The 12,931-nt window shown below is 45.5% G+C and overlaps 1 protein-coding gene across 1 annotated transcript in view; it reads right to left on the minus strand.

Moving 5' to 3' along the window:
* The window catches only part of LAMC1 (laminin subunit gamma 1), a 365,535-nt gene that overhangs the window by 40,848 nt on the left and 311,756 nt on the right, over nt 1-12,931 (minus strand). The window contains exons 20-24 of the mRNA XM_078643183.1: nt 5,896-5,975; nt 5,408-5,545; nt 4,835-4,979; nt 3,788-3,937; nt 3,437-3,551 (exon numbers count right to left, since the gene is read on the minus strand). Coding sequence (XP_078499309.1) covers nt 3,437-3,551; nt 3,788-3,937; nt 4,835-4,979; nt 5,408-5,545; nt 5,896-5,975 — 628 coding nt within the window. The remainder of the gene's footprint in view (nt 1-3,436; nt 3,552-3,787; nt 3,938-4,834; nt 4,980-5,407; nt 5,546-5,895; nt 5,976-12,931) is intronic.

Genomic DNA, 12,931 nt, shown 5'->3' on the forward strand with positions numbered 1-12,931 from the left:
GAGAAAGGGCAAACAAGTAAGTCAAACTAGTTAAATACGTACATATAGGCTTAAACAAAAGTACCTGCTATAGTACACAAAGAAAAGTCAAAACGACAGTTAAAAGCCTTGCAAGGCCAAAGAAAGGGCCCAACACATCAGATCAGCACGTCTTGAGGAGGCTGAATTTCTTCTCCGCACACCAGGAAACAAAATAGGACTAATAGAATTGAAAAAAGATTTTGACGTGAGGTGATGGGTTAAGAAGATTACATACACCACCTCAACAGGCACATGATAGGAACTGACTGTCAAAAGTGCCCGTGCCCCTAAGAGCAGAGAAGGGCACGGACAGGCAGAGCAGATCAGAGAACCACTCCCTTCAAGATCACTCCAGCACTACTAAGATCAAATGCACGCAATCCTGATTGATCTTCCTCAAAGCCGGAGGAAAGAGAAGGATTGGAGAAAATGTGTAGAGCAAATGGAAGCCCTAGGAACGCGTCTCCCAGGGCACCTTGCAGTAGAACTCCGAGGTGCAGAACTGTGGGCACCGCTTGTTCTAACAGTGGCAAAAAGGTCCACCAAAAGAGTGTCTAAGACCCTCAAAACAGAATGGACTACTCGAATATGAAAGAGGCACTCAGTCAGTAAAATGGTAATAAGTCATCAGACCACATGTTCAGCAAGTACATCAGATGGTTCATAACCAGCAATACATTGTGAGCCTGAGAACATCACAACAGCCTGAGTGCCTACAGACACATGGGGTACTATCGCCAGAACACAGTGTTCATAGGTGCACCACATTGGGGCTCTTATCTGTCATGACTTGCAGCCGTTAAATGCAGCTGGATGACAGGGATGCCTCAAGGGAAAGTCAGATCAACCAAAGCTCAACCCGGTTTATACCCGGTTTAGCCTTGCCAGACAACTTTCAGGACTCAATAGTGTGATGTGAAGCCCTGCAAGCTTGACAAATGATTACGCAATTGCCCCATTCAAAGGCAGATAGAAGTGGTTTGGGCAGGAAGAGGAGGACTGTTGCTGCTGTCCACAACGGCCTCTTGAACCGCCATGTCGCATGTAGCTTCAAAAGAGCTCATTGGGCTGCTGCACAGGCTACAAGCACTGGCACTGGTGAGAGCACTTCTCAGAAATATCCCCTGAACTTTCAGTACTACTGATGGGGTAAACTTTGTTGCTGAAAAGACATGCTTTGAAGGGTATGTCGATAATGGTTGCCTGGTCACACGATAACCCAGCAGAGCACATCAAAGTGTGGTGGTGGACTAGTATGGTATAGCCCACGGGCCTAGTCACTGAATTCACTTGGTCCACATGAGAGTAGAGGATTTGTTTCGGCAGAATGACTTCATGAGGTGTCACAGCAGGGGTGCAGTTGGAGCTGGTGGAAGTGCCTAGTGGGGGGCAATGAAGGCGCCTAGGGGGCCATGAGGGGCAGAAGGGGGAATCTGAGCAGACTTACTTCCTGAAGGCCGCAATTTGCAGGGGGAAGGTTTTAGGGATCAGGAAAGCAAGACGCAGTCCGAAGCTTCTGCGGCCAGAATCTGCGCTGGCTTGGAATCTGGCATCAACGTTATTTCCATCAAGTCAGTCAAAATAGACACTGGGATATGAAGTAGCTGAATGCAAGATGTAGAGCGGGAAACTAGTCTCAGGAAAGTGAAGAGTCACTCTTGTACACTCTTAGGGAGGACTTCATCTTTTCTTCGAGGAGGCTCGTTTCAAGGATGTGCAAGTCTACGATGAGCCAGAGTGGGACCTGGAGGCAGACTGACACCCCCTACCCCGGTGTTCATCTTGAGAAATGACATTTTGGTGTCCGCTCTTTTATGATCTTTGTGTTCATACAGCCACAGTTCCCAACACTTAGGATTCAGGCTTGGAGCCCACGCACCAAAAGCAGACAATTTGTGGGTCACTGAGCTTCATCTGCCTGCCACACAAGTAGCACTGATTAAACCCTTACATTTTGGGGGGATATATTATTCTTATTTAAAACTGCAAAAAAACAATTTATTGAAAAACATTTCCAAGAGAACAACTCCAGATCTCCGTGTTGAGCGATGAAAAATAATGGATGCCAGTTTGGCACTCTATGTGACTGAGATGTCATGGTGGATCCGGGAGCCGAGCCAGAGCTGTGGAGTCATTTACTGGCACAGGAGAGCTATTTTAAGTTTCTAGATACAGTCATATACTTGGGGGATTTCATTCAAGCTGAAAGGGATATGCACAAAGTAATATCCATAAGAAGTTATGCACTTACAGTTTGATTTCTGCCCTTATTATTTAGGTCCAGAGTGACTGAAGTTTATCTTGCTCACCCTGGCTGGGTGTTGTGCTCGTGCCCAGTTGACTGTGGCTCATCTTTACCCAGAACTGCTTGAAACATCTCTCTAGTGCTTACTGTCATGGTAATTACAGTGTGTGTGGAGGGCTCAACTGGACACCAGCTCAATATTCCAACTTCTAGAATGGAATGTTGAAGATTGGGCCTAGTGTTTGCCCCTGGTAACTGAAAATCTCGACAGCGGCCAACCCGTTTTGAAATACTTCTGCTTTACTGGTATTAGCCCACTCAAGCTTTTATTCTCTTTGAAAACTTTACACATTTTGTGAGATAAGTTGGGTCTTTGATTCAGAACTTTTGAACTGTGTTTCATTAAACTCTCTGCAGCTGTGAGGTAACACAGACACCAGGACACTAATTCACCGCTGCCACCCAGAACACATTTTCAAACATGGTTTCCTTGATCATGTGCACAGTTTTCGATATTTATTGGGAGCAGAAGCTAGGTATAGAAGCACCACAGAATGCAACCAACCTTCAAGCTCCCATACCTCAAAGTAAAGAAATGTGGTTTATCATCACAGACTAATTTATCACTTTCCTTATGGCTCTTCTGGGCCAATATTTTTCCCTCAAGTGTTGTAGTATCTCAGTTTGTAACCCCTACAAGCACAACTGATTTGCCTCGTGTTCAGCCTAGAGATGGTTGTGTCCTGGCATAGCTGCATACAAATGTTATTCAGTACCCTATATCAATGAGGGATGGGAAGGGGGGGTCATCCATCAACATAAAACATTTGTGTCAAAAAATGTTTCAAGAGACAAATCATGACATGCTACATTTGAAAAAATACCACACTCGACTACTCAGTCCCCCTTGCCACACCAAACCACTGCTGTATCTGCAATCCAGATCGCAGAAACAAAAATCTAGAGAGGATGCTCTGCCTAAGAGCACTGGGGACACTTCACTTGTGAGCAAGTAAGCTATTTTTTAAATCTGTTTTCAGACTTCCAAACCATTATGAATCTACCCACAGGATGTCTGAAAAAATGCCTTTCCGATAGGTTAAATAAATCCTGCTTAATCTCTCAGATTAAGGGGCCCAAGCCTTCCCTTTCTAAGCATTATTTCCATACCTCTCAGGTTGTTAAGAATATCACGGGCCTCTTGAAGGGTAGCCTTTCCTTTCTTTGCAGCTTCTTCTGCAAGTGCCTTGGCAGCATCTGCTCGGGCCAGCAACTGATCTGCAGTCTGAAACCAGATAAAATAAGTCATTTCAGACAACCGGACACTCCTAAGATTTTATCAGTGCATGCACTGCACAATGTCTCATCCTTTGAGACTTTGTGGCATGAGGTTAAACAAAGACCTTGGGTAGTTTTAAAGGGTGCTACATGAAAGCTTGGAAACTTATTTAACTTAACTATATGGCCGAGAAACAAATCCATGAAAACAAAAACAAAAATAATTTTTAAAAAAACACTTACCTGCTGCTCAGTCTTTCCTTTCTCCAGAAGATTTTTCACTTCCAGTTCTTTCCCCTTCATATCCTCTCTCAACTCATCATAATCTTTAAGCTTCCTGGTAATCAGCTGATCCAAGTCATCTGCCTCCTTCTTGATCTTGTTTGCCTCATTCTGTAGATCAAGAGAAAGGAGTACACATTCAGGAACTTATAGAATTTATAGAGTGCAGTAGGATTCCAAAACAAAATCAGTTCAGTGTATGAAAAGCTCTCATTCAAGTAGGCATGCCAGGGGCCATACAAGATTGCTCCTTCTAGAAGTTAATTCCTAAGAGGCGAGGTTAGAGTTAGCTTATGATTATTTGTGTCTAGTAAAGTTAGGACCTCTACTGTAAACAGTAAACGGTACGTAGGGGACGTTGTAATATTCTTGGTGGATCACTGAAAGCGCAGCTCAGAACCAAAAACAGTACTGATGTGGTAGACAATTAAAGTCATCCAACGGAGAGCTGGCAGATGGCCATACAGGAAGATAGACTTTAGATAACTTATGAATTGGTTGATGAAGATATCCCTAATGAATTAGATTTAAAACACCATACTTACACTGTAAGTATCTATTCATAGCTTGTAGTGCTTTACTACGCAATTCACTTTCACAATACAAACGGTACACAATGCTGCGTTCACTTACCACTCCATATACACCCTCACCCACTGTGTGGAAAACAATATAACATGTTGGTGCCCATGCACAATTGCAACTTAGAATGAAGTCAAAATGCAACCTGCGACTCTGAACTTTCTTCAAAGAAAAACATAATGCAAACATCTCAGCCCAACACTAGATTGCAGTAGTATGCAGAGCATGTGTATCTTGAACAACACAAGATATAAACAGTATGTTTCCCAACCTCCATCATGAATGGGATATCCTTTGACATTATAGTGCCACTGACCCCATGGTAATCGAGAAACTGCCATTTGGAAGCATTCGACAACTATGAGGTATAAAGGGGTGAGCAAGCCAAGAAACTTCTAGCCCATGCTGTCAAAACAAGATGTTTACCTCCAACACTTTCGTATCTACAACAGGTAGGCTGGTCAAATTAGCATATATCTCCAGAGCTTTGTTGCCAGCTTCCTCAGCCTCAGCATGCACTTTATTAGCTTGCTTCTCCAAATCCCGTGAAATGTTTTTTGCTTGATTGTACCTAAGAGAAAAAATCAGAGCATACCATCAGCTACAATAAAATAAAAACACGCAAGTTCAGTAGAAGGAGAGTTACTCTTTGTAATATTTCCAGACTAAAAACATTAGTAGTCCTGACAAATGAGGCTAGGTTTGTTCCTTAGGATGAATACATTACTAAAGTATTTTGGGGGTGTGAAGTCTAAGAATGGAGTGGGCCACAACAGGAAAGGGTCAGTACAGACTAGAAAAAAAGAAAGAAAAAGCATTAATAAGGTAAAAAGATCCTAAGGTGACAGATTATTCGGAGCGAGCAGTGGAGGATTTAAAGTTTAAGCAAACTGTTTTGGCTTGGTATGTTTGAAGCAAGATGGTGTTTTCAGCTGAGTGCAAAAGAAGCATGGGAATAGAAAACCTACAACGTGGCAATAAAACTGGCAGCAGACTCACTTCCTGGTGAGCTCTTCAATTTCGATGGAAGTTTGGTTCTCTGCAGCAAGTGCCTTCAGCAACAGCTTATACGCCTCTGTGGATGTGTCATTGGCTTCCTTAGCAACACGCTCAATATCTCGTGCCTCTTGTCTGTGTCTGAAAGTAGAATGAATGTTTCATTAGCCTCACACGTCAAACTGTTTTCTTTGTTTCATCACAGAATATAATGTACAGAGGCTGCATGTTCAAGTAGCACAGTTATGCTCACAGCAATGTACAACTGACAGTTAAGGCCTGCACACCAAGCTTTCGCGAAGCAGCACCTAACTAGTGATGTGTACTAGAGCAGTGCGACTTCATAGGGCAGTGCACGTCAGCTGTAGCTTACAAATAATGCAACCAAGTTACCATACATCAAGCCCTGGAGTGCTTTATGGACTGAATTATTCACTTTCTTTACATTCAAGGATAACACTACGCTTCAGTGCCTGCCTCATTGATCTTACCTATCAGCGAGCCTCCGTGCTTCCTCTGCTAGTTGAGTCATGTTATTAGGATCACTGGGAGATTCTGGTGACGTGATTGACTAAAAAACATAAAACAATATATGCTCAGAATATGAACTCTCTCCTCCAGGCATCACCATATTGGTAGGTCATTTTCAGAAATGTTAGACACTAAGTAGCCTCTTTATTCTGTAAACTATTAAGTGAATCATGTGTTGTCGATATACAAATGAGAATGAGGAGTAAAAGGTGAGAGGGCAGAAAGGAGGTACTTTAAGAACTTCTACAACCTCCACAATACAGTTTGGAACCTTCTATAAGTAACACGAGCTGCAGCAGACTCATGTCATGTTGGGAATGGCACAACTAGACAAATGAAAAAAGCTACTTACCCGTAAATGCAGTTCTCCAGAGTTGGTATCTTTCATATGCTCTCATGTGTGAATTATTCCCCAAAGTGAGTCTCTCTCTGTCTAGTAGTGCAAGGCACTGCCTGGCGAGCTAGGCCAAACAGTGCCCCTTTATTAGCACATTCACTGAATTGTAAAAGGCCCAAGCTTCAGCGAAGGAGGTAGGGGTGTTCCTTGTCTCACCCATCTCAGAGATCTTCACCTCAGATTTCTTAGCACAGGTGGATTATAAAAAGAAACGAAATGTTTGAGGTGAGACTGTTTGGAGAGAAGGGCAGAAAGCTTGTGAATCTATGAAAGATGACCATAATAAGTAAGTGAGTGAGAGGCTTATAAAGCGCACGAATGCCGAGGCGTCTTGGCGCTGGAGGAAGCAAGAAGATGCTTAAGTCAGGGTGTGCTTGATCGCTATTGGGGAGGGAAAAGCCAGGTTAAAACCTGGCTCCTAAACTGGGACCTGAATGATAAAAGCCTAATATTGAGTGGAAGTGCATTCCAGAGCTTAGATGCCAGGAAAGAGCGACATCTGCCGCCCCATCTGGTCTCCTTCACTCTAGGGACATAGACCAAAGCTTTATTGGCAGATCTTAACATCCGGCGGGGGCAGGCCATTGGAATAGGTAGTCATTAGGCCCCCCGTATATAGGGTTTTATGAACCAGGCAAAGTGCCTTAAACTCAGTTCGTTGTTTTACTGGAACCCAATGCAGATTTCTAATGGCACCAGAAATAGGACTATATTATGGCATGCTAGCAGGGTGCGTGCAGCCGTGTTCTGTAGGGTTTGAAGTTTAGACAACTGGCATTTGTCAACGCCTAGGTACAGGGCGTTACAATAACCTAGGCAAGATAGAATAAGAGCCACCACAATCGTTTTCCTCAGCTCCATTAGGTAGAAAAGGTAGGATTTTGCATAGCATTTTTAAAAGTAAGTAACAGGCTGATGTCAACTGATTGATCTACCCTGAGAAGTTGAGCTGGGCCTCACATAAGAAACCAAGGTTTTTCACTTTGGTAGCAGGGAGAGGGCAGACTCCTGCCACTGCTGGCCACCATGATTGGGTCCAGATAGGAGGATCATTTCCTAATTCCATGACCTCGGTCTTGTTTGTGTTTAATTTGAAATAGATCTTATGCATCCATTTCATGATGTGGCCAAGACAGTTATAAATCTGTCTGCCACCGAATCTGTCATTGATGAAATGGAGATAATAATTGGAGTATCGTCAGAATAAGATACTATTGAGAAGCCATGGTCCCTGATTAGTTTGGCCAATGGGGTTACATATATGTTAAACAACGTTGGAGAAGTGCTGACCCTTGTGGCACTCCTCAGGAAGATCACATTTGCCAGATTCTAGGGTGTCCCAGCACAACCTCTGTTCTCTAGCTGAGAGGAAAGAGGTGAGAAGGGTGAGTGCGGTGCCTCCAATTCCCACTGCCTCCAGCCGTCGCTTATGTACAGTATGATTAACTGTATCAAACGAGGCTGATAGGTCAAGAAGGATCAGGATAGCCCTACCACCCCTGTCAATTTGCCATCGTATTTCTTCAGTGGCCATGATTAATGCAGACTCTGTGGAGCAGCCCAATTGAAAGCCATATTGCGTTGAGTCTAAGAGGTTGTTAGTGTCTAGGTATTCTGTGAGCTCTGAGTTAATGGCTTTTTCCAGGACTTTGGCTGCTAGGGGCAGACACGAGATCCAGGGGAAGTGCAGTTACAGTAAGTAACCTTTCTTCTCTAGCATTGTATCCTTCATAGATTACATGCATGATATAGATAAGCTTACCTTATTTGAAAAGATGTCGAAGAACACATTGCCCCAACATTGTCTCTTTGTCCGCTGCTGCCTCCAAGCAATACTGCTTTGTGATGGTATGCTTATTTCTCCATGTTGCTGCTCAACAAATGTCCTCAGGCAGCACAACTTTGCAGATTGCTGACAAGGTCACCATATTTCTTGTGAAATATGTTTCTACAGGGCCAGTCTCAGGTCTTCTAGCTTTCCCATGATAGAAAGCTATTGTTGCCACAACCCATCTAGAAATTGCTTGATTCAAGACTGGCAATCACTTATGTGAGTTGGAGAAAAACCAAAGAATGGGTTGATTTTCTGGAAACCTTTGTTCCGTTTAGGTAGGCCCTGAGACAATTAACATCAAGCGAATGTAATGCTCTATCAGTAGTGTTGGAGGAATACTGAAGGAACGTTTTTAGAACTACAGGCTCAGTCCTATGAAAATCTGTTGGAACTTTCTAAATGAAATATGAGTTAGTTCTTAGGGCGGCTCCATCTTTAGCAAAGTGTAAGCAAGTTTTGTAATTTTGAAAGCAAAGATTTCACTTACTCTTCTTGCCAAAGTAAGGGACAATACAGTGGCCCCCTTCCATGTGAGACATTTTATCACTATTGTGTTATCACGCTATTAAGTATACATTCAAAATAGGCCTATAAAGAATTCCTTAATGAACCCTTAGGACGTGCAAGGTTTGCTTGGGGATCATTTATAAAAGTGAGACTGCCGCTGGGTGAACTTTCCTTGAAGTACGATCCAATCCTGATCTTGCGAAGATCTTGTGGGCTTGGACATGGGAAAGGTTTAGAGTGCAGACCTTTGGAGGCACAACACAGATCACATCTTTTCTATTTAGTGTTATAGGATTTAATAGCGATTAAAGCTCTTGATTGCACCAAGTTATTCCTGATTTCCTCCAGGAGATCCATGTGCTGAAATGAATATGCTACTTACCAGTATGCATCTGTTCTTGGCATGTAGGGCTGCTAACATTCATATCTTAGCATTAGATCGCCGCCTAGTGTTGGGCTCGGATGATTGCACATTGTTGTCCTGGAAGAGTCTTCGAAGTATCCTGAGATAGGTGGCTCCTCCCCTGGACTACAGTGCGCATGGGCATCGGCTCCATCCCCAGATTGTTTTTCGCCATTGTGGCAGAAGATGGAGTGAAAGTGTAAAGGATGTCCATGCTAATGAATAAATACAATAGTATATCTGCAGCTGCGACAGGCACCGGGGAGGAGGGCGGGCGATATGAATGTTAGCAGCCCTACATGCCAAGAACAGATGCATACTGGTAAGTAGCATATTCAGTTCGAGGCATGTGGGCTGCTAAATTCATATCTTAGCATAGAATACATAGCAGTCCCTCCATCAGCGGCGGTTGCCCGTGCCAGCTGCAGAAACCTGAAAAAGTGTCTTGAGAACAGCCTGTCCCACAGCTGCTTGCTGCTTGGAGTGCACATCAACACAGTAGTGTTTTGTGAAGGTATGTGGTGTGACCCACGTGGCTGCTCTGCAAATATCCTCTAAAGGAATGTTCCCTAGGAAAGCCATGGATGCCCCCAGTTTGCGTGTGGAGTGCGCTCTGGGGGGTATTGTTAAAGTGCGCTTGGCTTTTTGATAACATATCTGGATGCACTTAACAATCCACCTGGCTATCCCTGCTTTGGAAATTGGGTTGCCTTTGTGTTGTGGTGCGAAGGCAACAAAGAGTTGTTTTGTCTTTCTAAAGGGTCGTGTTCTGTCTATGTAGTACATCAACGCCCTCCGTACATCTAAGGTATGGAGCATTCTTTCCGCCACCGTTTGCGGGTTTTGAAAGAATGCTGGTAAGTCAATAGTTTGGTTAAGATGAAACTGTGACACCACCTTAGGAAGGAATTTAGGGTTAGTGCGTAGCACTACCCTATTTGGGTGAATTTGAATGAACGGCTCTTGTATGGTGAGCGCTTGCAGCTCACTGACACGCCTCAGAGACGTAATAGCTATTAGAAAGGCCACTTTCCACGTAAGGAATTGGAGCTCACACGAGTGCAGTGGCTCAAATGGTGGCCCCATCAGTCTGGTGAGAACGACGTTGAGGTTCCACACCGGAGCTGGTGGTGTTCTTGGGGGAATGACTCTCTTCAGACCTTCAAGGAAGGCTTTAATGGCGGGCACTCTGAAGACAGAGAGATGTTGCCTGTTCTGAAGGTAAGCTGCTATGGCGGATAGATGTATCCTAATGGAAGTGTACGCCAGATTGCACTTGTAGAGATGTAGCAGATAGCAGATGATGTTGGGTATAGATGCATCTAGTGGGTTGATGTCATTGGACGTACAGTAGATGACAAAACGCTTCCACTTAGCAGCATAGCATGCTCTAGTAGTTGGTTTCCTCGCCTCCTTGATGATACTCATGCATTCTGGAGGTAGGTTAAGGTATCCAAACTCTAGGACTTCAGGAGCCAGATCGCCAGGTTGAGCTGTTGTGGATCTGGATGCTGAATGTCTCCATGGTTCTGCGTCAAAAGACTGGGCGTGAGGCGCAGTCTTTGATGCGGCACCACTGAGAGTTCGAGGAGCGTGGTGTACCAAGCCTGTCGTGCCCACGTTGGAGCAACCAGGATGAGAGTCATGGAGTGCTGCCTTAGCTTTCTTGCAACCAGCGGTATTAGAGGGGCTGGCGGAAAAGCGTATGCAAATTTGCCTGACCAGTTCATCCATATCGCATTCCCCTGCGACTGTGGGTGAGGGAACCTGGCGGCAAAGAGTCGGCATTTTGCGTTCTCCTTTGTTGCGAACAGGTCTATCTCCGGATGACCCCACTGCTGGAAGTACGGGTGGAGAACAGAAGGGTGTATCTCCCACTCGTGCATCTGATGGCTGTATCTGCTGAGCAGATCCGCCATCTGATTGTCCTTGCCCGGGAGGTGTTCTGCCATGAGGAAAATGTTCCTCTGAATGGCCCACTTCCACATGCTCTGAGCCAGATGAGACAGCTGTGGCGAGTGGGTGCCCCCCTGTTTTTGAATGTAGTACATCGCGGTCATGTTGTCCGTCCGGACTAGCACGACCTTGTTGCTCAGATGTACAATGAAGGACTTGAGCGCCATGAAGATTGCCATCAGTTCCAGATAGTTGATGTGCATCTTCTGTTGCTGCGTCGTCCATAGTCCCTGCACTGTGTAAGTGAGCACATGAGCTCCCCATCCCTGGAGAGATGCGTCCGTCGTCAGGACAATCTGCGGCACGGGCTCGTGGAACAGTCGGCCCTTGCAAAGGTTGTGTGGAGTCCACCAATGCAGAGAGTCGTATGCCCGACTGGTAACCAACACTAGGTCTGTCAATTGCCCACGAGCCTGTGTCCACTGATTCGCTAAGCACTCCTGGAGCGGGCGCATATGTAACCGTGCGTGAGGGACTATGAAGATGCAGGAGGCCATCATGCCTATCAACTGCATGAACACTCTCGCTGGCAGGGAGTGTCTTGGTCGGAATCGTTGGATCAGTGACTGAATGCTGTCGATTCTGACTTGGTTTGGCTGAGCCATGGCTGTCAGGGTGTTGATTGTAGCACCCAGGAACTGCCGGACATGTGCCGGCTGAAGATGCGATTTTGGGTAATTTAGGGAGAAACCCAGATCGTGAAGAAGGTGAATTGTAGTCGACATGTCTGCGGCGCACTGTTGCTCTGACTTGGCTTGTACGAGCCAGTCGTCTAGGTAGGGGTAGACATGGATATTCTGCCTCCTGAGGTGCGCCGCCACTGTCGCTAGACACTTGGTGAACACCCTCGGGGCCGTAGTGACTCCGAAGGGTAGGACTTTGAACTGGTAGTGCCTGCCTTGAATAGTGAACCTGAGGTATTTCCTGTGTGACGGGTGTAGTGGAATGTGGAAATAAGCATCCTTGAGATCTAAGGTCGCTAAGAAGTCTCCCTGGTTTAGCAAGGGAAGAATCTGCTGCAGTGTAAGCATATGGAAATGCTCTGACAGTATGTACAGGTTGAGGGGACGTAGATCGAGAATGGGCCTGAGAGAACCGTCCTTCTTTGGAATAAGGAAGTACAGGGAATATACCCCTGTGCCTTCCTCCCCCACCGGCACGAGCTCGATTGCGCCTTTTTGCAGCATCGCCACCACTTCCTGCTGCAATAAGTGCAAGTGCTCTGCGGACATAGGCCTTTGCCTCGGTGGGATGTTGGGTGGAGTGGATTTCAGCTCTAGGCAATAACCATACTGGACTAGTTGTCGCACCCACCTGTCTGTGGTGATGTTTCTCCAGACGGGCAGGAACTGCTGCAGTCTCCCCCCGACAGGTGTTATGTGGTCGGGGGCAGTGACAGAAAGTCACTGTTTGCTTTGAGTAGAGGTGCGGGAGCTGTTGTTTCCTCTGCCGCGACCTCTGTTGCTGTTATTCCTATAACCTCCCTTGTTCTGTTTAGTGAACGAGGATTGCGCCCCACCTTTGGAGAACTGGGATTGTTGACCCATCTGTCCTCTGGTGACTCCACGTGCACCTGAGCGACGAAAATTGCTGCCACGAAACTGTTGGGACTGCAGGGCCCCCATAGACTTAGCAGTTTCCGTGTCCTTCTTTATTTTCTCTAGGGTGGTGTCAACATCCGGACCAAATAGACTATCAGGATTGACTGGCTGATTCAGAATCGTTGTTTGAATATCCTGCTTAAACCCTGAGATGCGGAGCCAGGCTTGTCTTCTCAGCATAACGCTAGTGTTGATAGCCCTAGCAGCTGTGTCCGCAGCGTCAAGTGCACACTTGATGGCTGCGTTTGATATTAGCTTACCCTCCTCAATAAGCATTTTGGTGCCTTCTTGGAACTGT

This window comes from Lissotriton helveticus, chromosome 1_1 (assembly GCF_964261635.1).
Source record: "Lissotriton helveticus chromosome 1_1, aLisHel1.1, whole genome shotgun sequence".
In the NCBI taxonomy this organism is placed as follows: Eukaryota; Metazoa; Chordata; class Amphibia; order Caudata; family Salamandridae; genus Lissotriton; species Lissotriton helveticus.